Consider the following 27328-nt stretch of genomic DNA (forward strand, 5'->3'; position numbering starts at 1 on the left):
TTAGGAAGAGGGCAGTATAACCCAGAGAGCAGTGATTGGTTAAGAGAAAGACAGTTCAGAAGTGAAATTGAAACTGATTTGTTTTCTTTACTGAGGATTCCGAGCCTGACGGGGAATATTCATGAGCATGTGAATCCATGCCAGACCCATGCTGGAGAAGTAACTTGTTACTTAGCCCGCGGAAGTCACCACCTGACCCGGGAAAGGGATTTCCATACACGGCATTTCCTGACCTGTAAAGGTGTAAAGAAGGCCAATGAAGCAATAAACCACGTGCTGGGGGGTGGGGAGGGATTCTTCAGGTAATGCCCCGGGGCCCATTTTCTCAGTCCTTAACGTAGGCCCAGGGACATTACCTGAAGCAGTATTGGCACGGTTATAGAGAATTCTCAAAAATGTGCTAATTCCCTCTACCTTGGAGACCCCACGCAACTTTGCTGGATTACAAGGACTTGATTTATTTTTTTCCTGGAGAGAGACTTTTTCCCCACTTTCATGTGTTTTACTGTGATTTTATACACCGTTTCTAATTCGTTATGGAGTCTAACCAACTCCATAGACATCATCTTTTACAATTGTATCACACAGCACAGCAATTGTATCACATATTCAGTGCAGTGCCACAGGGAAGTCTTACAGATTTCCCAAGGTTTGAATGCCTTCTCTGGTCTCAATTACTGTTTCCTAGAGCAGTGGAGTGAAATTGACTTAGTCCTATAAAATTCTAGACCCAGCACACCTTATCTTACAATGTTTATTCATTTCTAATGCGCACCAGACCCAAAGGCAACAGGGTGCAGCGATAAGGTAATGCAAAGCTTACAATGTTACATATTATACAAGTTACAATAAAGTACAAGGATTCACCAAATAGCGGAGTAAATGACACCGAACAATGCAGAAAGTAAGACAGTTCAGCTGGGAGTAAAGGAATGGTGGCATAGAAGCATAGCTTAAAGATAGGGTGGGCAAAAGGTAAGTGTGGCTTAGGAGGTAGGGTGACTAATGGTCATTGGAGATGATATGTTGGATGGCGTTCCTTCTAAAGAGTGGGTAAGTTTGGACTGCTCTCAGGTTAATTGGTAGTAAGTTCCAAATTTTAGCAGTCTTCACTGGGAAACTATTGCCACCAATCGTTAACTTGTATCTAGTTACTACTAGGCAATTGGCGTTAGCAACTCTGGTTGGTCTGATAGAGGTTCTTTTATATAGTTTATTCGTAAGGTAGCTGGGGGCAGGATTGTTTAGAGCTTTGTGTCAGTGAGATCATTTTTAATTGTATTTTATTATCTGTGGATAGCCATTTATGTTGGCGTCTGATGGCGGAGATGTGTACTCTTTTGTTTATGCCGAGCGCTGCTCACAAGGCGTTGTTTTGTAATTTTTGTAGTCTCTGAATGGTGATTTTGTTAGCGCCACTATAGAGGGCATTGCAGTAGTCTATTCTGGAGAGTATTAATGCTCTGGCCAAGATCATACAACTGTCATTATAAAGGAATGGCTTGCCAGCTCTTATCAGCTTGCAAGTGTAGACGGTGAAAGAGGCCAGAGATTTTACTTGTTTGTCGAATGACAGAGTGGAATCAAGGTAGAAGCCAAGGGTTTTTACTTCCTTGGAGACCCTGATAATGTTTCCATCAATATTGAATGAGGAGAATTCCTGGCCTAGTTTATAGATGTTTGCGTGTGTGCCCAATAGAGTGCTGGAGAGGTTACTTAGAATCCCCTATTTCTAGTTACTCATGTATCATTCATGTGTTACCCTTTCCTGTCAGAATGGCTGGTGGCAGTGGTTTTGCAATGAACTACTATGATTTACCCTGACTGCGAACTGTTCGCGGCTCCAGTAACGTTATATCGCGGGAGCCATGTTATTCAAAATGGTGCTGAGCCTCCCTTGTTAAAATGGTCCCCGGTCGTCTTTTTTTCGCCATTTCTTTGTGGAAAGATGGTACTTGCATTTTTCTCTGTGTGCCAAACTAGGTCTGGTCTCTTTGTTCAATCGCCTTTGGCGGGCTTCAGGAGTGAAACCCGCCTCTGGCTCCAGACTGCCTGGCATAGGCAGGAAGTGAGGGAGGTGCCCGAAACTCCCTGTGCTTGGTCTCCTAGGAGACCCAAATGCACTCTGTGACGATTGGCTATCTGTCCGGCAAGGACAGCTACCCTGCTGGGTGAGTGGCAGCTAGGCTGGAATAAATGGGAGAGAACTGAATAAAAGGCGAGTCTCTTGGTTTGTTAGGCAGAGTCGACCACTGGACAAAAGAACCGAAGAAGAGCTTGAAGAGGACGGCTGCTGCAACTCCTTGAGCGTTGGTTTGCCTAGTGAAGCCCTGCTGCAGGTCTGAATCGCCAAGTGTTGGCATCGACAGAGAAGCCTTGCAAGGACGACTTCTCCCTTTGAGTTGGTGGGACCAATCAACTCCCAAGTAAGCCACCTGGACACCCATCTAGGAGCTGGTTGCATTTCCAGAGAGTTGCTGCTGGAAATCGTATAGCCAGGGAGAGGAACACCAGATTGGGAATTGCTTTTAAGCTGGCCTAGAGGTTTTGGAAGATCCTCTGGACTCCCAAGAAGCAGGACGGACCGAGCCTGATCTCCCCTCCCCTCCCCTCCCCAGTCCCCCTCCTCAACAGAGTGCTGGACCCCAGAAGCAAGGAAAGTCCATCTCGACAGCCAGGAACCGCAGTGTTATTGCGATAGACGCGAGGAGCTGAAACACTGAACAGCCACTAAAAGTGAAGTTTTTCTGTGGCAAGTTTTGACCATCCCAGTGCATTGCAGGAGTCCCCCGACGTCCTCCTTCTTGTCCCCTCGACTGAGGCCCAAGAACAGTGAGATCTGCAGAGCTGCACAGGAACAGAAGTAATCGGCTGCATCTTTTCTTCATTTCTAAGGTACTGTAAAACAAGTCTAAGAGAATTTTCCTCTTACTGTAGAGTTGTTTGAAACTTCTACAACTCACAAGCCTAATCAGCTTGTGGCCCTACGTTTGATTCTTCTTTTCATCAGAATCCTAAGAACTTGTGCAAAGACTTTTCCATTTACTTACCAGAAGTGCTTCATCCTATCCAAAGACCTTTTCCCATTGACTTTGGCTTAGCCTAGTGAATTGTATGACTCTTCTTGGGGGATCCAAAGGTATCTGCCTGCTTAAGAATATTTGTGGTCTCTTGTTCTAATAAACTTTGCCTTTTACCAATTTCTAAAAGTGTTCTAAATGCCAACAGTACGATATGAATGTTCCCAGCACCCTAGTTATTGAAGTCGCCTGTGGGTGTAGGTTGTCTGTTGGCCATCCCAAAAGCGTCTTTACTGATTTAGAAACTGAGTGTACAGTATTGAAGTGTGTTAATATTATATTGCTCCTTGCTGCAGGATTTCTAACTGACTGATAAATACATGAATTGTTTATGCAAGAAACCTTGAGTGTAATAGTTTATTTGAATACCTGTAACTGTAAAACTCTGTGTACCTCCACTACAGCTCACATTTGCCTTTCTTGAGATAAGCCTGGATGCTCAACACGGTACCAAAACTGTGTAGTACAAGCTTATACCAAAGGTTGGGCTGCCTATACCTGTAGTCGGAGTTGTGTGTAGTGGTCCCAGAGGGTACTGCATACAAACCTTGCCTAACATAAGCCACCTTTGGTAGCCATTCGTGGTTAATGCGGAAGTGCACAGGTTAAGATTGTCCAAAAGCAGTAAAAATATCACTGCTGCCACCAGCTTGTCATAGGCGCATTGTAAAAGTAACCAAAAAGCCATTATATAAAACGTTATAAGGATGTAAAGCATCTTCCCTACACTTCATTGTAAGGTGTGAAATTGTAACAATACAATAATTCACAAACTGATAGTACTGATAGTTTTAGGGACTAATCTGTCTCCCCATCAGAATGAGAAACGGTGCAGGAAGTAAAGCAGAAGGCTTTACCTTCAGAAGGTCAGTACAGTGTTCAAAACAAAGCAAAAGAAAGGGTTTCCCATAGAAGTCTATGGGAGGATAGCAGGAAAAATTATATTTCTTTACAGCCGAGATTGCTAATTTGGATGCAAGTGATACAGCCAAGTCACGAGACCTTTAATATACCACATTGCAAATGATCTTTGAAGCGACCACAGCAGTAGAGGCATGTTCAGATTGGAGCCAAACATAAATGCAGAAGAATTGTATCTGTAAACTGACTTAAGGCCAGGGACCTGTCCTTGATTAGTAACCATAGATACTTTGCACAAAGTTTCTGAGTTATTGATTTTACTAATTAATACTTGTATTGGTTGATTCCAGGCTCAAAAGCGCAACAGCTTTTGCAGGGACTCCAAGCAACTGATGAAAGTCAGCAGCTGCAGGCTGTTATTGAGATGTGTCAGTTGTTGGTCATGGGCAATGAAGAAACTCTTGGAGGATTTCCAGTCAAGAGTGTTGTTCCGGCTTTGGTAAGAACCCAAAACATATTAGCAGAAATCATAAAATGTTCTTTAAATCACAAAAGAAATGAAATTGTACAAAGAAACCCAAATTCTAAAGACTACAATGAAATGTGGATGTATTATGCTAGTTAGCCTCTGCAATATGGGGTTGTAGGTTGGGTGTAGTCTTATCCATGTGTCTGGTACTGGAACGATAATAGCCTAAAAGATACCCCTCTGTAATGTGAGGTTCTTTATTCTTAACTTCAAATATACCTTTGTACAGGAGAGTAGAATACTGAACATGTTTTCGAAATATTTTAATCCTTTGTCTGCTGACCCCTGCCTATCCCAGGGGCGCACTCTTCCTCGCCCTCATTTCTTTTGGCATTCGCCCCTGGGACTTCGTACATAGCTGGCCATTGCTCCTCCCAATGTACAATGAAAAAACGGGATTCGTTTTGGTGTATAGATAGTTTGGGGTATTGTAAATGTATTTACATGCATATGCTTCTCATATTCCACCATCTAGTGGTTGGTTCACAGTATTAAAAGTTTTTTTTCCAAAAGTAAAAGGATGGCATTATGAGTGTCATACTATCCCTGTATATAAAGGTTGTGAACTGTTTAGATGGATTTGTAGAATTTGGCCTGGTGGACCATTTTTAAGAGGTCAACCTAGTCAAAGTGAACCAGGGAATTCTTAGAGGTCAGCCAAAACCCAATCAAGGTAGCATTGGAGAACAGCCAAGTCTATTCTCAGAGTGGGGTTGGAGGTCCACAATGAGCCCACACAGTAAAGCACACAATAATTAAATTTAGACAATGTATACACATACAGTACTTAAACTAGGCCTTTAACTTACACTAAAAAATGAAACAAGCCGGTGAAATTGCACAACACTCAGTAATAAACATATATACTATCACCATTGGTTCTTAAAATGCATTCAATTACTGTTTGCCTGTGTTCGCCGGGGAAGTCTGCAGCAGTGAACCAGCTGCGACTGATAAAGGTAAGTGTGGTGTGGGTGTAGGGTGGGGGGAATACAACCATTACTGTACTCAAGTGAAACCCTCACTTTTACTACCCCATATCGTAAACCTACATGCATCTAACCTAAATTGTATATGGTAACCATATTTCACATTTAGCCTAAATTGTACTGGGTTACCATATTTCACATTTAGCCTAAATTGTTCTAGGTAGACCCATTTTGCATCTACCCTACATTGTGTAAGGTGGCCATATTCTGCATTTAGGCTAAATTACACTAGGTAACTTTACTCTGCATTTAGCCTAAACTGTACTGGGTCGCCATATTTTGCATTTAGCCTGAGCTCTATAAGGTAGACTTATTTCCCATTTAGCCTAAATGATGTAAGTTAGCCATTTCAAATGGATTGTCCTTCCACGTATTCATCATCTTTGATAATTATCTTCCAGCTTCAGCTGTTTCTTGAAAAGATTCTCAACGGGCGCTGTGTGGTAGCATCGATGACTCGATGTCCTCTGAAGGCCTCCGTCCGATGGTCCACGTCATCTGCAGTCTATGTAGCACGTGCAGCGCCTGTTGGCTTCAGTTTGGTTTTTCCGATGCAGCTTTCACTTCGAGAGAAATTACGGCATGCTTCGGTTTGTTAAATAGAAAAGGACATGTCTTCACCGTAGAATCCATCGATGCCCAAGGCAGGTTTTAAGAAATGTCAGGATTGCGGGATGAAGATGTCCATCACCGACCTCCACTGTGGTACCTCTGGACGGAGCATCGTACGAAGCAGTGCAAATCCTGTCAGGCGATGACTGACAAGGCTCTTGAGAGAGCACAAAGGTAAATTGGCGGTGGGTAGAATTACAATATCCCCTTCAGTCCCGAAAAAACATACTTCGAATGAGTCGATAGATTCTCCTCGTCGAAAAAGATCGAAGTTAACTTGATTGTGAAGTCATTTGCGTCATTCTTAGTTTTCTTTTTCGGAAGTTGAAAAAAAGACAGCGTAGGTCTCCATCTTCCTTGAGTGACTCTTCATGTCATGATCTCTGCTTCCAAATGATCAGGACTTGCCCGACTCCCTTGGAAGCAGACCCATAACCCCGGTTCCGAGTGCCAGCCAGTCCCAATTGGGACCTTTTGGACCCTGTCCTGGCGCCAGTGGCACCAGGCTCATAAAGATGCCCAGTCCCAGCGCTGGAAGCGCCAGGCTCATAATGCTTGGGTGGACTTACCTGCAGCAGACCATGCTGCTTACTTACCTGCCAGTTGAACCCCTGATCCTCTTCTGTTTGGGACTACTTTTCCTGTTGGGTGGGACAGGAGCCACTCCCTAGGTTCAGAACACTGGAACTCTTCTGGAAAGCAGGAACTCTTTTCTTACCTAGGCGTGGCTGTGGAAGGAGACACCTAAGCACTACAGGAGGCTATTTAAACCACACCCGATGGATGAATCTTGCTTTGTGTTATTCTGCATTCTCTGCAGCAGAACGCTCATCGTGTCTTCTGCTTCTGATCCTGGGCCTAAGGGAACAAAGGCTTACCATCCTGGAATCCAGTCTTCAGCAGCACCTGTAAAGACAAAGAAAGAACAGGTTAGCACTACGGTCTTCAGTGGCAGCGCATCTCTTACCTGGTCCATCAGCTGTCACCAACGCCTCGCGCTACATTCCGGCATCTGAAAGACAAAGGCTTACCTACTCTTCGCATGCTCCGGAGGTCTTCGCACTGCATTCCGGCATCTGAAAGACAAAAGAAGGTGCGTTTAAAGACATTGGGCAACTTTATTACTCACGTGCCATTACTCCTTCCCACGCCGAATCCAGTGGGTATTCCAGCACCCTTCAGCTTCTCTAAAGCTCCGAACTTGTACCTGCAAGATAAAAGGGACAGTTAGTGCGCATCGTGAAGCAGGCTACAAGCGCTTACTTCCGTGCTTCCAGGCGCTTCTATTCCTCACGCGGGTTCGATCCTCAACTCTCATCAGCCCGCCATCGCCGGAACCCTGCAAAACAAGAGATATCATTACAAAAGACTTTTAAGACATTTGAAGTGCCCAGAACTTACCGTTCGTGCAGTTAACGACGGACAGCAGTCCTCTGAGGTCAAGAGGCCTGCACCCTTATCCAGTGAAGAAACTGGTTACGGCACCCTGCCCCGAGGCAGATGGAGAGCTCGGCGTTCACTTACCTAAGGTGAGGGCGTTAACCTTTGGGGTTCTACAGGAGAAGAGAAAGGGAAGAGGAGAGGGGCACCCAATAACCCCAGTTCATTAATCCCATATTTTCTATCTGCAGACATCTTACTCTTCGAGTCAGACATACAGTGCACAGAGGTCCAGCCCAAAGAGCCAACCGTGTGTTACACATCACCTTTGAAGATACGCCATTCACCCAGTCAAGACCGGCGCCTCTGCGGGAATCAGGTGAGCGTTACACCTCACCCGAGAAAATAACATGTCCAACTAAATCCAACTTCCCAGTAAAATGGGTTGAGTTTTGGAGGGAGATGATAAAAATCTTCGAGAGAAGCGCCCCTACTCCCTCAAAACAACAGAAGAAAGACCATGTCCTGGTCGCTCTGCATAAAGACGACTAACGGGTGTCTATGGCTAAACCCTGTGCACCCGCGAGTCCGGGACACAAGCCTGACTAACATCAAGAGCCTTCAAAGTCTCGAATGAGTGAAAATGTCCTGAGGACCTCGACAAGTCGAGAGTCCAGCCCTTCGAGGGTTTTGTCAGAGACATCTTATACCAAAACAAAATCTGTTCCATCGACGCCCTCGCCGTCAGAACTTTCGACACCCATGTCGAAACCTTCGCCTTTGCCCTCGAGGCCTACTCCGAAGATTTTTTCGTAGCCATTGAAGACAACACAAGAGAAACCTTACAAGCCCCTACCACAAAAAGATTTCTTCAAATCTATCTTCAATCTATGAGGAACCTGAACTATCTGATGATGATCAAACACTGTTTGGTCTTCAATATGGCATTGCATCACCCTCAAATTCGAGTAACATTTATTCTATTTATTGCTTCTCTTTTGAGCTATAACTTCATATTTTTCCGGATCTTGCCTTCAAAGTTCCACACAACTTAAGGTTTTATTTTCAACGTTGTTTTCCAGATAAACAATTATTTTTTTATTCGCGTTTTCTGGATTTTACAACTAATTAAAATTGTAGAGTGTTAGACCTAGGCTAAAGCCAGTCAAAGCTGGCTAATAGACAGAGGTAACTCCTATTTGTTTAGGGGGAGGATTTTGGCGATCTACTTTTAATTATATATTTGTGAGCTCCATTCCCCTATCCATAAAAAATCTCTTTTTGGTGTTGGGATCAAAAAAAGAGGGGGGGAGGGTGGTTTTCTGATGTAGGGATCTTCCTGATCCGTATTGGTCTACTCCCACAAGCCGACCGGTTTAGATGGTATAGTGATAAATGTAACCACTTTCTTCAGGGCTGGAGACTTGCACTGAATATGTGCGGTCAGATTTCTTCTGGTTTTTTGCTGAAACTGAAGTTTTTAAAAATAGGACGACACCCTATAGATGACATGACACAGGGGATAGGGGGTGGGAGAAAGAGAAAAGGGGGAGATAGTAATTAATGACATATCCCGTTATTTGATCTCAAATGGATGGATAGGTGTAAAATCTATATCTCACCCAATAGAGATGAAACCACTCCCATCTATCAGGGTAAAAGAGTCGAGCTGGTATTTTCCGGTCCCGAAACCAAACGTCTATCTTGTATACCTACAGGGGAAATGTTCCGTATGTATATGCATGGAAACTAGAAGAACTGCTATACCACACTAAACAGACATAGTGTAGTATCAATATACATTTAAAATACATAAAAACACTAGCTCCATAATTCTCATAGATCAGCTCAGGGAGAGCTTGATCTGTCGTGCATGAAAGCCCAAATGGGAAACATCCTACACAGGTTCTCCAGAAGTCTCCAAAAGTATCCAAAAAGTCTCCATGTGTCCCTCCCTGTTCATATGGAACAAAGTGTATGTGGGGGGGGGGGCGGGGCTGCACTATAGCCTAGGGCTGATGTCACTGATATGAATTTTGAAAGGGAAGCCTGCATAGTGACATATTAAAGGCTGCCCCTTTATAAATGAGTGTGAGGGAGTACAATACGAGTTAACAGCGGCGTGCACAAGGTGAAAGGGTCGCTTCATCAACCCGCTCCGTAAGGGGATACTCTCCGAAATTCCCATACGAGGTGCGTAATTATAGTGGAGCGTGGCTTCCGTGGGCCTCACTTACCTCCCTGGGGCTAAATAGCCGCCGTAGTACTCATTCCGCGGTCAACATTCGAACCTAGTTTGGTGTTTTACGAGCTCTATTGTAGTAGCGGACACGTGATTAGTCTCATATGTCACGTGTCCAGCGGAACTCAAGGCACGGCCTAATCTACCACGGTGAACTAGTGCGTGGCAGCCATCTTAAAGTGGTGTCCAGTATGGTAAACACTCCCATAGGTGGAAGTTATCAAAGAAAAGAGGTAAGCTCGAACTCGGGGAAAGTTTCAAAATCGTCAAATAAACAAATGAATCATCAAATGGAATAACAGAGCCGCCTTATGATGTTATAGTGGGGTAAAGAGGTGAAAAGACTTGTCGGAATGCGTAAGTCGAATCAATCTCATGCCTACAATACTAACATTACTCAAAGAAGCTACAAATGGCTCAAATGACGTTGACTCGAGTAGTGGCTGCCAGTATCAGCTGTTGCCAGTGTGATGAATGGCAGAAAATGCATGAGCATTTCCCTAATGCAGGAGGATTTTAAAATATGCATCAACATGTCCGCAATACAACAAGGTTTTGATAGATCTAATGCACCATAGGACCACGTTTGCACTGGGAAGATTCATAGCAAGCACAAATGATAGTGTATTACAGTATGGCATACATTCTGTTTCCGAAGGAAAGGAAGATTATTAATAGCTAAAAGGCATTTACCATATGTTCAGTTGTAAACAAATCTTTGACTTCAGAGTACTACTCAAAACACAACAACCTAACAGTAATACATCAAGCAGTTGTAACATGGACCACCATACAGTATATGCATGAATAGATGAGGGATAAAGTAGGCTGGCAGTTTAAAGGGTTGCCAACGTCTGCCAGCACATAGATTCATTTAAGCTGTCCACATCCGTTCTTAGTCTAGATATCCATAACTGTTCGTGTCTAAACGGCAAATTCTGGATATTTCCTCCTCTTAAGGGTATCTTGACCTTTTTCTAGGATTGTCCATTGGATGTCTGGGGCTGTGATTTTTCTCTATGTAATGTTCTACCATGGGTGCCGTGATCTTCTTGGTGCGTATACAAGACCGGTGTTCGGCCAGTCTGATTTTGATTGGGCGTGTAGTCATTCCCACATATCTTAATGCACACGGGCACGTGATCAAGTAGATGACATTCTTGGTGTTACAATTTGTCATTTCTTTTTGTATCCATGGGTAACGCCAGCCAATATCTATAGTTTTTGTTCTGGCCGTTCCTGGGCAGGCGCTACATGACCCACATGGTGCGTGTCCTGATGGTTTCTCTTGAGTCCAGAGTGTCTCAACAGGTAGGCTCTTTTCTTTAAGTTTTTACAAGGGAGTCTCTCAAATTTTTGTTTCTTTTCATGGCAAAACGTGGGGTAACTAGATTCGATTCCCCCACGTTTAGGATCGGCCACAGTCTCAAAACTTCTTGTTTTAGTTTGTTAGTCAGAGGCAAAAAGTAAAGACTGCGGTATTTCTATCCTCAGAGTCTCTATTTTTGGCATGTTCGAGGGTGGTTTCTCATGGTATATTTGGTGCTCTTTTTTTTGGCTTGTTTTATATTTCTCTTCGGGTATCCCCTTGTCTTCAATTTTTTGGCCAGTTGATCTGATTGTCTCTCATAGTCTGTGATATTGGAGCAATTCCTTCTGTACCTAAGGAATTGACCAAACGGCAGGTTGTTCTTCAAACTCGCTGGATGGAAGCTTGAAAATGTTAGCAGGGAATTCCTGTTGGTTGGTTTATTGAAGACCATGGTGGCTATGATGTTACGTATTTCAATTTGTAGGTCCATGAAGTGTATTTTGGATTCACTGTGTGTTTCTGCAAACTTTAGATATCTATTCTGTTCATTGAGCCAATGCATGAAGTTCCCAAGTTCCGCTTCAGTGCCTTTGAAGATCGTGCGGACATCGTCAATATAGCGTGTCCATAGTTCTGTGTGGACTTTCCAAGGATTTGTATCTGGATAGATCACCTGCTCCTCGAATGCTGCTACATACAAGTTGGCGAGGCTGGGTGCAAAGATTGCGCCCATTGCTGTGCCCGATATTTGTTCAAAGAAAGTTTGTTCTAAGAGAAAATAGTTCTTAGTAAGTGCAATTTCCACCAGTTGCATGATCAAGGTAACCGGGGTGTCCAGAGGTGGATTGTTGTGTGATCTGAGTAGACCAATACGGATCAGGAAGATCCCTACATCAGAAAACCACACCCCCCTCTTTTTTTGATCCCAACACCAAAAAGGGATTTTTTATGGATAGGGGAATGGAGCTCACAAATATATAATTAAAAGTAGATCTCCAAAATCCTCCCCCTAAACAAATAGGAGTTACCTCCGTCTATTAGCCAGCTTTGACTGGCTTTAGCCTAGGTCTAACACTGTACAATTTTAATTGTAAAATCCAGAAAACACATATAAAAAAGTTATTGTTTATCTGGAAAACAACGTTGAAAATAAAACCTTAAATTGTGTGGAACTTTGATGGCAAGATCCGGAAAAATGTTTTTAACAATGAAGCTATAACTCGGAAGAGAAGCAATAAATGGAATAAACGTAACTTGAATTTGAGTGTGGTGCAACGCTAGGGATGATTCGAGGTTTTGACTCCCAATCCAGGTTTAAAATTTGTGGAAATCCTTCAATATGGCATGCCAAATGTGCCAGATGAGTTTATTTCAGATGGATCTAGGCTTAAAGATCTGTCTGACAAACTACAAAATGCCAGTGGAGTAGATGCATCTCCTGAGCTGGAATTTGGAAAGCCAGATCCTGCAGATCAAGCTGAGAGCTCATATAGACAATTCATAAGCAAAGTAGTAGAATATTTGGTATGGAGTAGACCTGCTGCTCCTTTTCAACAGGATGACTTGGTGGACATATTAGACCAAGGTCCAGAGAGGGATACCATTTTGCCCTTGCATATTGCCTTTCAAAAAAGGGTTACAACAAATTGGGAAACCCCAGACTGTCTGCAGTTTCTTAAACTTTCCTAAGAAACATAGACCGTCAAGCAGTGACCCAGATTATCTAACCAAGCACCTGACTACGGAAAGTTTGGTGATCCAAGCAGCCACGTCCACAGAACAATCTGCTTACCCCACCATTCCTCAAAGCCAGGGATGATAAACGGGTGGACGCTTGGGCGCGGAAAGTAATTTACTGCTGGTAGCATGGCCTTGAAATTGGTAAATGCCACTTGTGCCTTATCTAAGTCTTAGTTCATTCTGTGGGATTGCGCAGCAATGGCTGCTGACCACCTCCGCGAAGGGCAAGAGAGACTGCTTCCTGTCTATCAAGGATAGTAAGGAGACAATGTGAGTGCCTCCGGTCCGGATATTGCAGATAGTATTGGCGGTTCTGATGCTTGTGAGTCTGCTTAGAATTGCATACTGTGCATGTAGTCCGACATCTATTGGAAGTCGCAGAGTATTGCATCTTTTTTTCGAAGATCGAAAGTGGACGTCAACATGGGCGTGATTGTAACACTATCCCTAACGTGACGTGTAGTGTACCCAAAATGCATCACGCGTCGAGGTCCCGCAGTTTGTTTTCTTTAGATTTTCTTTTTTTCCCCGCCAACCTAGTTGGTCGCCTATGCGGAGCTCTCATGAGTTTTATGTTGCTTACTTTGTCCCCACGACCTTCGGTCGTCTAGTCTCCCGACTAATATTCTCGACTGCCTCATGGGTTTCCGGTCGCAGTCAACTACAACTGCTCGGCGTCAGTGAACCGCATGGACTCTGCACTCCAGCCAGAGCCATACAGTAGGTAGAGTGGGGCCCTGGGTTTATTCATCTCTAAGAATATTTAATAGATTTCCTTTACCCAGCTCTTTCTCTTCTTGCTCTGGCTGCCGCTACCCTCTGCTATGGAGAATCCGTCCTTTAAATGTTGCCCGTCGTGTACCGGCAAGTTTCCTTGGAAGGATACCCATCGCCGGTGCAATCTGTTTCTTCCTTGAGAACACGGCTAGTGCTTATGCAAGGCCTGTAAGATCTTTCGACTGAAAACATTGAAAGGCAGGCAGACTGAACGGTGGGCGGCCCATGTTATATGCAGGCAGAAAGCCTTTCCCCTGTTGGCGCCGTCGCTTCGGAGAATGAATCAGTCGGCAGCCATGGCTTCAAATTGGAAGCAATCGACCTCTCAGCGGAGCCTGCAGGCTCCCAAATGCCTGTTCCCAGCCCTGATAGGCCACTGGCTCTGTTATGGGGAGGTCACACCCTGGTGACAAGAGCACACAACCCTGAAGGCCTCTACGGCAGAATAGTCGGAAGAAGCACACGTCGTCAACGGGGCCGCTGAAAATTTCTATGGCACCTACCAAACCTTGCGATTCCACACCCTCCACGCAACCGCGTTTGCAACATGTGACTGGGTAGGCCTCGAACAGGAGTTCACCCTAGAAAACATACCGTCGTCAACACACTATCCAAGGGTGCACAAGCACCTAAGGCCTCTGAGTCACTGACCACGACTGCGCCTTCAGGCACATTGAGACCTTAGATACAACCGCCGAAACTTCGCGAAAGCCTTGCGTCTATTATTTCGGCAGCCACAGAGCACAAGGGCACCCACACACCTCGTGTTCTTTAGCACACAACCCCTAAAGCCTCTACGATGGGGATCGTCGAAGTCTGCAATGCCTGTAGGGCTGCCTAAAATTCTGACTCTACCTTCCGAACCTTGCGGTTTGGCGCCCTCCCCGCATCCGCAGCATACAAATGGGCATAAGACTCCTTCTGGAACGGGCAGTCCTCTTAAAAAGCTCACTGTTGACCTGCCGTTCGAGGGCACTAGAAAGCCGAAGGACTCTGCGGTTTCGCCGACAATACAGCTTTCGAAACTTTGCAAGAAGCTTTTGGATACCCTTTAGGCGTCCAGGGACTACAAAGGCACCCCCTCTCCACGAGAGGACTATTCTGAGGCCCCGCTAGCCTCTTTCTAAGGCCTTGCATAAGGGTTCATGCCCTTCTAGGCAGCTCTTCCCACCAGCTGAACCTTCAGCTTCCTTAGAATGCACTAGGGAGAGGTTTGAACAGTGTATGGTACGATGGCTAAGTTAATCGACTTTTCAGACAGATATGATGGAGCCTTGAAGAGACCTAGGGAAGTGGATTCTTGCCCAATCACATCTACATTTCAGAAACTTCCCTCCCCTGGTGCCCAGTTTCCCTCTTTGGAGGAACCACAGGGACACCACGATGATATGTTTGGGGACGTCCCTGATCCAGGAGGCTTCTTATGAAGGGTTTAACCTTTATGATCAAAACCCAGTCTATCAAGACCCAGACTGATCAGGCGGAGGACCAGGGCTCGTGGCACACATCGCCACATACCACAGACCCAGATGTCCTCTACTACTCCTCTGCAGAGAGATTTGTCGTCCGTTGACGACCAAATGCTGTTAAATTCCCTCTTAAAAAAGAGCAGCCGACCATTTCAAAATTGCTACGCACAAAGCTGCTTCCGACTCGGACTTCCTGGAGGACATCCTCAAAGAAAAGACTCTGGTTACCCAAGCCATCCTCTTATTAAATTCTGTTAAGACGCTGGGGCCCTTCTTTGCTGTCCTATCTCTTAAACAGGCAGTCAACCCCCGGGTGGAAACATTTTCACCCAGCACCCTCGCACCCCCTCTATATGAGGTGTCATGCTACACCGGACTCCTTGGTGGTTACGACCACTCACAAAAGAGCAGGGGTACCACTGTCCTCAGCAGAATCCCTTCCGGACAAGGGCTGCAAAAAACATTACGCCCTTGGTAAGCGGGTCACTGCCTCTGTGGCCTACGCCACAAGAATCTCCAATAACACCACGCTCCTTGCGAGCTACAGTGATATTGAGTGGTGCCTAGTACAGGATGGTCTTCATGAGGTTCCAGAGCCTACCCGATCACGCCTGCTGGTGGACGTGACAGAAGGCAAACAAGTGACCCAGAATATCACCAAGAACACGCTGGATTCGACTTAAACCGCTGGACGCACCCTTGCTCAGGGAACCCTACCTAAGAGGCATGCCTGGTTAAAGAACCCCTGGTTGAAACCCGAGACACAAGCCTCCTTAATTAACAAACCTTTGGAGGAATCCGACCTATTTGGAAAGGTGGTTGATGACGCCCTGGAAACGGCAAAAAAGGGGCACAAGACTTCGAAGTCACATAGCCAGATTACGGCTAAACCTTTTCACCAGAGCAGTGGCTCCAACTCCAGCTGGCCCTTTCGTGGCCAATCCTTCTCCTGCGTTCCCCAAGGTCAATGCGGCTCAGGGGGTACCCCCTGATCCTCCAGTCCGGGCTCCTCTGGCAACTTCCAGTACCAGTGAAGAGGCTCTTGTAGGCGCAAAGGTAGAGGCAGAAACTGTACTCCCAGTGGCTCCTCTGCTCCCACCTCCAAGTGACTCGCCGGCACGGGTCCCCTCCCACGCTTCACTGGTCAGGGTTTGCATGTCTTCATTCATCCGTGCCTGGGAGGGGGAATCCTTTCAGATCAGTGGTTACAAAAGAGTGTTGCCCACGGGTATTGTATCGAGTTTCTCTGACCACCTCGCTACCACCCACCGAGAAGCAGATGCCTGTAGCCAGAACTGTGCCTCCTACTGGAAGAAGTTCAGGTCATCTAAGTCGTTCCCGCTTCTCCAGGTAAACAAGGGTATTCGGTGATCTTCCATGTACCCAAAGAGGATCTCACAATGTGCCCTGTTTTAGACCTGCAAACAAGTATGTAAAAACTGAAAAGTTCAGGGTGACTACCCTTCAGGAGGCAATCCGACTGCTGCAACAGGGGATTACATGGCCACATTAGACATGAAAGATGTTTGAGGGATTTTGCATACATTACACTTCATGTTGGGGATAGTGTTAGTCACGCCTATGTCCCCTTTGATCTTCCAAAAAAAGATGCAGTACTCTGTGATTACCACTAGATGTCCGACTATATGCACAGCATGTGAATCTAACCAGATGCAATCATCAGAAATACGATTGTGGTGAGTAGTGTATGTTATACTCCTCCAGAGAGAAGCAAGAAAGTAGCACACTTGGGACAAGTGAAACTAAGCAAACGGTGACAGATAACCAGTTAATCAGATCTATTATGGAAGCTGAATTGACTGCCATTACCAGCAATCTTAAATCCACTAATTGGAAGGGTGATGTATGCCGGGCCATTACTGTGAAAGCATGCACATCTCTGATGGGCATCCTCGTGTGCCAGAGGAATTGTAGGGTGCATGGATTATACCGCTGATTAAAAAAACCTGGACTGGACCCTGACACACCTACCCATTACTAACACCCATTTTCTGCTAAAAAATACTGGATAGGGTGGCCTACAAATATATTCTCAAACATTTGTTCAATTGTAACATCTTGAATAAGTGGCAATCTGGCTTTAGACCAGGCTATGGGACTGAAAGCGCCCTATTGGATCTCTAATCCAGTATGCTACAAAATATAGACAAGGGACGCATTTACTAATGCTGCTGGACTTGTCTGTGTTGGGTAAGAATTGGTGCAGTCACACTGTGTGAAACTACACAAGACGTATCCGCTTGTTTTTAGGGAACCCATCTTTTGGTATAGGTTTGTACTACACAAGTTGGTAGTGTGATTGAGCAGCCAGGCCTATCTCAAGGGGTTAAATAAATGTGAGCTGTAGAGCTGTACACATGAAATCCGTCGATACAAGTAACCAAATGACACTTATACTCAAGGTTTCAGTTATAAATAATTATTTAACTTCAGTTTTACATGAGCATTCTTTAAAAAAGCAATTGATTGTAACATTTCAAGTAAACCTTTCAGAATCAATAAAGCTAGTGGATAATCTTTGGATATGCTGAATACATTTCTCCTACACCCGAGGTGACTTCAATTACAAGGATAGTATTTGCATTTATATATCACACTAATACACTTTGTAGGTTCTTAGTTGCAGAAAGGAAGGATTGCGGGAAGTAAAAAGGTTAGAACAATTTCTCAGGAAATGGGAGGACAACTGAATCCTCAAATGAAGTCTAGACAAGACTTTCCCAGCAGTACCAGTATTCACCAAGCTACAACCTATGGGGCGGGATAAGCAATACCAAAGTCGATGGATTTAGAAGAGTACCTTTATGGAGCCAGGACAGCCAAAGTAATTTGGACCGTGTATAGTTCTGAGGCACTTCTTGGATACAAGTTGGACAGTTCAGAAAAATCACTTGTAGGAACACAAGTTAAGCCTGTGCAAAGGGAGTTGGAATCCACTCAGAAAGTAAGTAGATACATGTCTCAAATGACATCATGGCTTAGTGCACAAAGGTAAGTACTCCCAAGCCTGAAAAAGTACCTTTGGTTAGAAGAAAGGGGTCCAGCTCGATTCTGTCTTGCTACAGCCAAGCAGACCCTGGTTCCCGAACCTCAGTCGTGGGGACAAAAGGGAGGATGTCTGGAGGGCTCCTGTGGCAATATTCCAGAAGGTCGGCAGCTATGGGTTTTCTTCGTTTCAGCACCACTTCGCGGTTTCAGCGCTTCGCAAACCGCACTGATGCAGAACAGTTGCCTCCGGTTGGAGTTTCCTTGCTCCCTCGGTCCTGTACTCTGGTGAGAGGAGAGTCTAGATCGGTATTTCCTGCTGCTGGAGGGTCCTTAGGAGGCTCCTGGAGCTTTTGGCCGCATTAATTCCGTGGCAGAGTTTGCACTTGGTGATGGACACTCGACCCCTGGCATTGGGCTTCTGCAGCAACGGAGAGGCGCAGCAAGTCGGGGATTGCGCTGTTAGAGAGAATTCTCATTTCTGTGCTAATTACCTTCAAGACCACCAGCTCTTTTGTTGGACTTTAGAACTTTGAATTTGAATCCTAGAGTGAGACCTTTTTCTCACTCTCATATGTACTTTTGGTCTGCTTTGGACTCTGTTTCTTTGATTTTGGAGCCTGACGAACTCCATAGGCATTTGCTTTTTGTGTTGCGCCACACAGCACCTCAATGCAGTGTCACAGAGAAATCATTTGGATTTCTCTTAAGGTTTACATACCTTCTCTTGGGTAAACTACTGTTCCCAAGAGTAGTAAAGTGAAATTGACTTTACTTACCTGTTTTTCTATGTAGGCCCAGCACACCCCTTATGTGGAGTGCTGGGGGGGGGGGGTGTTTCTTAGCTACTAAGTAACCCCCCCCCCCCGTCAACACCCACCATCCCCCCCCCCCCCAGCACTCCACATAAGATGGTGTGTGCTGGACCTACAAAGAGAAAAGTTAAGTAAGATACATTTCTTCTTACTATTCTTGGGAACTGTAGTTCACCCAGGAAAAGGTATTTAAACCTTAAGAGAAATCTGAGTCCTCAAAATCCAGCAAAGTTGCTTGGGGTCTTTAAGGTAGCATATTTCTGAGAATTCTCCCCAATACTAAACAAAAAGATTGCTGCCACATGTTAATACTAAACAGTTAATGATTCAAAACCAAACTATCAACAAATCCTTTAAATATTGACTATCAAACCACTGGACTAATATGCATAAACAGTACATTTTTAGTTTTACTGAGAAAATTGCATTGTCAGAAACATATGTAACAATTGTATAGAACATTGCCAACCAAAATTAAACAACTTCAATGCTGAACAAAATAAACCTAGTTCTTTAAATGGAGGTCTGCAGTGTTATCATATATTGTAATCAAATACATAAAGCAGAAAAAAGGATAGTTAAGTTGTAAAGGGTTTACGAGACCCAGTGGTGGAAACAGTGTGCAGGACCAAGGTTGGTCATAGGAAAATGACAAAATATGTAGAAGAAACCGCTACTGCAGATATAGGTACAAATTAAAAACTACAAACTATCTTGGATGCTCCCGTTCATAGGTGCTGTAGAGCAATAAAGTGCAAAAAGGACAAGAGAAACCTTTAATTTTAAACCAAGCAATCAATAAATACTATCAACTAAAATTCAACACATCAGTATGTGTATTTTACAATATTTTCTAAGTATGGTAAGGACGATTTCTTAGAAGTGAATCACACACAAGGGTCTAGCGACGGGATAATACAATAACAAAAAAACAAAACGGTAAATTGTCCATTGAGTGAGAAGTACGGGCCAACTGACGGGCCACACTTGAATCACTTGAACTCCTGGAGGAGTCATGTTTCGGCGGCAGTGTGGTTGGTTAAGCCACCTTCATCAGGGTGTAACTTGAAGACCCTGTGGAAATAAGAGCAATTTTATGGTCTGTGTGCGTGCATTCTGACATCGAAAGGATACGAATCTCTGGAAAAGAGAGAACTATATCCATTTGAAAATGTTTCGGGCAAACCCCAGAACCACTCATGGTGGGGAAACTCACCATGTGAGTCTGTAAACCCCTTTCTTCAGAGCCAAACCCAGCAGAGCAACGAGGCGCCTGGACTGTCAAACTTAGGCCGGATCAGGAACAGAAGGGCGTGCAGTGGGGTGGTGCAGTTGTGTGGAGAGTTCAAAGGAGGGAGGTGGTTCAAGGCAGGGAAAGGGGTTCCTTGCTGTAAAGGGAGAAACAATTTGTTGGATGGGGAAAACAATGTATGGGATGGAATAAAAGGCAAACCTTACAGCCTTGGTGGCCAAAAAGATTTGGAGCTCAAGATCAATACGGAAGTTGCTGTGCAAAAAAATGGAGATGAAAGCCCAGGGGTATCTAAGCTGCACAGACCCCCCACCAGTAGACAGAGTGGGGGGGGGGGGTTGGCTCATCGGCAAACGACTGTGCGTGGGATGACCACACGCAGTTTCTGCGAGACTTGTACTGGGGCCGAGGTGGAATGCAGCAGGAGTGAGTGGTGCACGTAGCAGTCTAGAGAGAAACGAAGAAAAAAACACAGAAAGGCAGGTGTGGGTCAGTGAGTAAAGTGTCACACGCTGTTGGGGAGAATTCTCAGATGTGTGAATTCCCTCTACCTTAGAGACCCCCAGCAACTTTGCTGGATTTTGAGGACTTATTTTTTTTTTTAACCTGGAGAGAGTGAGAGCCTTTTTCCCACTCCCATGTATTTTAATGTGATTTTTGAGCTTTGTGTTTCTTTTGGTTGTGGAGTCTGACAAACTCCATAGGCATCAACTTTTACATTGTCACACAGCACCTTCAGTGCAGTGGCACAGGGAAGTCTTTCAGATTTCCCATAGGTTTAAATACCTTATCTGGGATAAACGGTTTCCCAGAGCAGTTAAGTGAAATTGACTTTACTTACCTTTGTAACTTTCTAGACCCAGCACACACTATCTTGCAATAGGGTGCTTTAGGGGTTACATAGTTTCTGATGCTTGTTAATCTGCATAGAATCACATGCTGTGCATAGACATTCAGTGGTAACCGCGGAGTGTTGCATCTTGTCTTTCGGGGACAAGATAGGCGTGTCTGCAACAGTAGCTCTATCGTGACGTGTATTGTACCCCAAATCCCTCACGCGCCCGAGGTCCCTCAGATTGTTTTTTTCCACCCAGATACTGGTCGCCCTATAGCGGAACTCTTCATGAGAGACATTGTTTCTCGCTTCAGGGATAACACCTGGCGACAGGGGCGTACAAAAACCACAAAGCACACAACCCCACCACCGTTTCGGCAAAAAAGGTGAAAGCACCAACAAGGCTGTCGAATTTCGGCAGATTCCTCTGATCAGGTAGATCCGCAGCAGCGTCTTGTGACTGGGCACTCCAAAAACAAGGGCGCTACCCCTAAATCGGGTTTACACGTCGAAGCGTGGTCATTTAACGCTCCGACGGCCCCGAACAGCCTGGTAGGCCCAAAACCTACTACAAGGCCTCTCAGCCTTTTCCCCAGGCAAAAAATCTACCACTAGGCCCTCTAACGCCAAGGTAGGCGGTATATCTACTGATAGGCCTTCTAACCCGTTAACTCACGCAGGTTCGGTGGAGATTGAGGACAGTATTGTGAGAATTACTTCGGCAGTTGGGCTGGTACCTTTACTGTCAAAACGCATGGAGCGTGCCGCGGACAAGTCTAAAGACACGCCATGGTGCCCCGATACTCTCAAAACCTACGAGGACAGTCAGGAGCCTTTATCCAACACCCTTTGAGACAAATTTCGACGCTAAAGGTCTGAAAACGTTTTTCCACCTTTCGGCCTTTCCGGTTCCTTAAGTGGACAAGGGAGAAATTCGAAGGGTGAATGGATCGTCTTGAAAGTATTGTCTCGCTTTCTGAGCAGCCTTCCCCTAAGGGATCTTGTGAAGACCCTCTTTTAAGATCAGCTTCATGTTTCCAAGAAAATCTTCACTCTCAGCCCTCGGCTTCTGTCTGCCGTGAAGATGTGGTCCAGATGGACACTTACCAGGACATCTACAGTGAAGACCCTTCCCTCAGGACTACCCTGAGGACCAGGCGGATGCCATAGACAACTGGGAGGAAACCCAGCAAGTGGAGACTGAGCCGTGGGTGCTCCCCACGCAAGTTCAGGACACTGATGTAGTATGCCTGGATTCTCCTCATCCATCCCGGCGCGCCAAGCGTCGCCTGTAGACGACCAAATGGCCTTCAATGCCATCTCAAGGAAGGCAGCAGATCACTTTCAGATCACTACTCGGGGAGGCGGTACCCGAACAAGACTTTGTGGAGGACATTCTCAAGGAGAAACCCCCATCAAGCCAAGCCATCCCCCTCCTAAATTCTGTTACAAGAAGATTGGCCCCCTCCCTGGTCACGCCAGCTCAGACCCAGGCAGTGAACCCAAGAGTGGAAAAAGTATTTCGGCCAGCTCCCTCGGACCCGAAATATATTAAAGGCCATGCCACCCCCCCCGACTCCTTGGTATTCACTACCACCCGGGGGTGGTACATCCAGATAAGGAATCCAAAAGGTAGTACGCCCTATGTAAACATGTTACCTCGGCAGCTGCATACACCACACGTATAGGGAATAACACCACGCTGCTGCCCGGTTATGCAGATGCACAATGGAACCTTGTACAATAAGGTGTCCAGGAGGTTCCCGAACCTGCTAGGTCCAGGCTTCTCACCATTGTGCCCAAGGGCAGGCAGGTAAATATGAATATAATCAAGAACACACTAGACACTGCTGAGACAGCAGGCAGGTCTCTGGCCCGGGGCACTCTACTCAAGCGGCACTCTTGGCTTCGCAACTCTGGGTTCAATGGGTTCAAGCCTAAAACACTGCTCTTATCAACAAACCCATAGAGAGACCAATCTCTTCAGTAATGGGGTACAGCAGGGGGAACTTTAATTCTGGACAAACATCCGGAAGTTCGCCTAATACCCACCTAGTGGTCAGCGACTCGGCAAAGCCAGAGGTAGAGGCCCCAATCCCAGAGGACCGCAGCCTCTGTTCAGAAATGACCAACTGATCCAGGTCCCCCTCCCATGTCATCCCGTTGGGGGGGGAAGGGCGTTTAACATCTTTCCTCACGGCATGGGAGGGGATAACTTCAGACCAGTGGGTTATGAAGACTGTCGCCCATGGGTACTGCGTGGAATTCACCCGACCACCACAGTTGAGACCGCCACGCTCATGACGCCTCTCACTGGACCATCTTCAGATCCTGAATCAAGAGATGGAAGGGCTGCTGGGCTGGGACAGGACGCCATAGAAGCCGTCCCTATTCTTCAGGTATACCGGGGGACCACATGGCAACATTGGACATGAAAGATGCATACTTTCATATTTCAATGTTGCCAGCGTACAGGAAATATCTAAGGTTCATGATAGGGGACAGGCATTACCAATTCGAAGTGCTCCCCTTCGGCAGTGCCTCACCGCCAAAGGTGTTTACAAAGGCCCTGGCAGTAGCGGCAGCACACCTGCGCAGACTGTCCGTCCCAGTTTACCCTTACCTCGACGACTGGCTCATAACAGGGGACTCTTACGACACATGCTTTTTGAACACCCAAAAGAATGAAGACCTTCTGTTCAGTCTTGGATTCTCCATCAACGAGAAAAAATCCAGTCTCGTCCCCAGTCAAGCAAAACAATTTCTGCGGCTCTAATCCGGATGAAGGACGCCCTCGTCGTCCCCTCCAACGAGAGGGTTCAGAACATGCTTTTTCAGATCCCTCAATATGTAGCCAGTCGGGAGGTGACGGTATGCAAAGCCATGTGCTTGCTAGGTATGATGGCGTCATGCATATACTTGGTTCCCCACGCATGACTGCGTATTCGTCCCATGCAATAGTGGCTCAACAGCCAGTGGTGTCAGGCCAGCGGACAATGGGAGGATCTGGTAGTTGTCTCGCCAGCCCTCATTCTCTCTCTGCAGTGGTGGTCGAGGGAAAGCCTCTTGAAGGGGAAACCTTCACCACCCCTGCAGTGGAAGCCACTCTCACGACAGACTCGTCACTCACGGGGTGGGGGGGGGGGGAGGCTCACCTGCTTCAGCAGACAGCGCATGGAGTGTGGTCCCCACAAGTAGCATCCAACCATATAAATCTATTGGAGCTATTGGCGGTGTTCAAGGCATTGACAGCCTTTCAAATGCAACTACAAGGGAAGACAGTGCTGGTTCCGACACAGTACCACAGCCATGTATTACCTGAACAAACAAGGGGGCACTCACTCTCCAGGGCTATCCAAGCTGTCCCAAAACATTTGGATGTGGGCTCTCAAATACAAAATGTTTCTGTTGTCCCAACATGTTTCAGGGGAACTCTGTCTTCTGGCAGACGTGCTGAGCAGAGATTTCCCACTGCCCGAAGAATACGTATGGCGTCTGCTACTCAGGAGAATGCCTAATGCCAAGACCACACCTCCAGGTACCCCCAGAACCGCTCCAAGGGGAACGGTCTCTGGATAACATGGTCAGGGAAATTTGTTTACGCTTTTCCTCCAACTCCCCTACTCAAATAGTGCACAGGATGTACCAGGAACCAGTCGCCATGATTTTGGTAGCCCCCATGTGGGCCCGCCAACCTTGGTTTGCTCATCTAATGGAAATGTCCCTCTCCCCACCAGTAAGACTACCCTGCCCGTATAACATGTTTCGGGACAGGGGAGAGACCCTACACCCATGCCCACAAACTCAGAATTTAGCAGCCTGGCTCCTGAGGTCATAGTTTGGACACCTTCAGCTCCCTCAGAGATGCATGGACATTCTCAGGGAAGGTTTTCTAGGAAACCTAACACCCGCTATTGCTATTCCAGCAAATGGAAATGGTTTGTCATCTAGTGTAATACATAGGGCGTCAATCCCATCGATTGCTCACCCACACACATTGTGCTGTACCTAACCCATTTGCTAGTCAAGGTTGGTCTTCAATTCCCTAAAAGTTCATCTTGCTGCTCTCAGCCTACACCACGTCACAACAGAAGGTGTTGTGGTGGAAAGTACTGGTGATGAAAGCTTTTATGGAAGGGGTTAAGAGGATTCATCCCCCCTATTCTCATCCAGCTCCTGGATGGGATCTAAATGTGGTTTTAACCAGACTCGTGGGGTCTCCCTTTCAGCCAATGCATAAAGCAAGTCTAAAAGACCTTACTTGCAAGACAGCCTTCCTAGTGGCTATCACTTCTATTAGAAGGGTTAGCGAACTACAGGCCCCTTCTCTTCTAGACCCTTTTGTTACAGTCCACAGTAATAAGGTAGTTCTGCGCACTCATCCCAGATTTGTGCCTAAATTCATCTTGAAGTTCCATGTGAACCAATCGATCAAACTACCTACCTTTTTCCAAAATCCCACTAGCATGGCCGAAAGAAGCCTACACACACTAGATGTGCACAGGGCTGTCATGTTTTACCTGGAAAGAAAGAAACCACTGAGGAAAACAATCCCATTTTTCGTTTCAGTGGCAGCTGGTAGAGAAGTGGATCCTGTCTCTAAATCTGCTATCTCAAGGTGGATTTTCAAATGCATCACACTGTTACGCTCTTGCTAAGAGAGAACTGTCCTTCAAGTCTAGAGCACACTTTACTCAGGGCACTGGGGCTTCCATAGCATTCATTGCAAATGTTCCCCTAGAGTCCATTTGCAAAGCTCCAACCTGGGGTTCTTTAAACACCTTTACAAAACACTATTGCCTAGACACGCTCTGCTGTTCCTTCTCACAACCCACCTCCAACTCCATGTACTGCTTGCTAGTCTATGCACAGCATGTGATTCTAAGCAGATTAACGAGCTTTAGAAGACATGCATTACTCGCTGTAATAGCATTTCTGATGATTGTATCTGCTTAGATTAACATGCGCCCTCCCTACCTCCAAGCTCGAGGTGGACGGAACATGGACGTCTTACTACTTTCTCTCTTCATGTACTCACTCACAGTAGCCTTGGGCTCCCTCATGGCTGGAAGACTATATTCGGAGGGATCTCGTCGCGTGAGGGATTTTGGGTACACTACACGTCACGATAGGGATAGTTTTACAGACCCACCTATGCCGACGTCCCCTTTCGGTCCCCGAAAGACCAGATGCAATACTTTGCGCTTACCACTGGATGTTGGACAGCACGTTTGGGATAGTGTTACAAGCACACCTATGTCAACGTCCCCTTTCGATCCTCGAAAGATGAGATGCAATACTCTGCGGTTACCACTGATGTCGGACTATATGCACAGCATGTGAATCTAAGCAGACACAATCATCAGAAATGCTGTTATGGTAAGTAATGCATGTCATATAGTCCCAGTTGGTTAATACAATGCCCACCAACACCTGACAGGAAAGGTAAGTAGCTAGGCACTTGTATAACCAGTTGTTAGGCAAGATTGCATGTAGTAACCCTGTGGGAGACTACACCAGCCCTGTCCTCTTGGCAATAGGAAATCCAACGTTTGACATTGGTCTGTACTACACAAGTTGGTAGAGTGACTGAGCAGCCAGACCTATCTCAAGAGGGGTTTATTAATTTAATTCTGCTTCAAAATAAACCTGTTTTAGAAATGGCAATATGCAACAATAAAATACACTTTAAGAATACTCCTTCAGTTTCAGTTAAGTATTTAACACACACACACACACACACACCTCTACACACACACACACACACACCTCTACACACACACCTCTACACACACACCTCTACACACACACCTCTACACACACACCTCTACACACACACCTCTACACACACCTCTACACACACACCTCTACACACACACCTCTACACACACACCTCTACACACACCTCTACACACACACACACACACACACACACACCCACACACACCTCTACACACACACACACACCTCTACACACACACACCTCTACACACACCTCTTATGTGACTTCAATTGCTAGGACACTGTGAACATTGATATATCACTGAAATGCAATACTGAGGTTGTGGAAAAAGGGAAAGGTTTGGGAAGGAAACAGGTTTAACAAGTTTCTCCAAATGGGTAAGTACTTTACAATCCCCAATGAAATATAGGTTAAACCTTTCCCAGCTATACAAGTAACCTATGGATGACTTTTTGGAGGGGCAGATAAACTTCGAGTGTAAGAAGAATCTGCATGGAGCCAGAACAGCCAATGTTAATTGAACCAAGTCGAGGGGAGCTGAGGCACTTCATGAGGATAGTACAACATTCTTGCACAAAGTTATATAGTGAGTTTGTAGAATAGAATCACTGTTGGATAACAAGAGGTAAGTATCCCTAGTTAAGCAGTACCTTAGATCTGAAGAAAAAGGGTCCAGCTGGCTTCTG

General features: G+C 45.7%; 1 protein-coding gene across 8 annotated transcripts in view; it reads left to right on the top strand.

Moving 5' to 3' along the window:
- The window catches only part of TRIP12 (thyroid hormone receptor interactor 12), a 2051777-nt gene that overhangs the window by 465087 nt on the left and 1559362 nt on the right, over nucleotides 1-27328 (top strand). For all 8 annotated transcript variants that reach the window (XM_069618297.1, XM_069618300.1, XM_069618299.1 and 5 more), the window contains one exon: nucleotides 4292-4440. In XM_069618297.1, the coding sequence (XP_069474398.1) occupies nucleotides 4292-4440 (149 nt within the window). The remainder of the gene's footprint in view (nucleotides 1-4291; nucleotides 4441-27328) is intronic.

This window comes from Ambystoma mexicanum, chromosome 10 (assembly GCF_040938575.1).
Source record: "Ambystoma mexicanum isolate Mex_15411 chromosome 10, UKY_AmexF1_1, whole genome shotgun sequence".
Lineage (NCBI taxonomy): Eukaryota > Metazoa > Chordata > Amphibia > Caudata > Ambystomatidae > Ambystoma > Ambystoma mexicanum.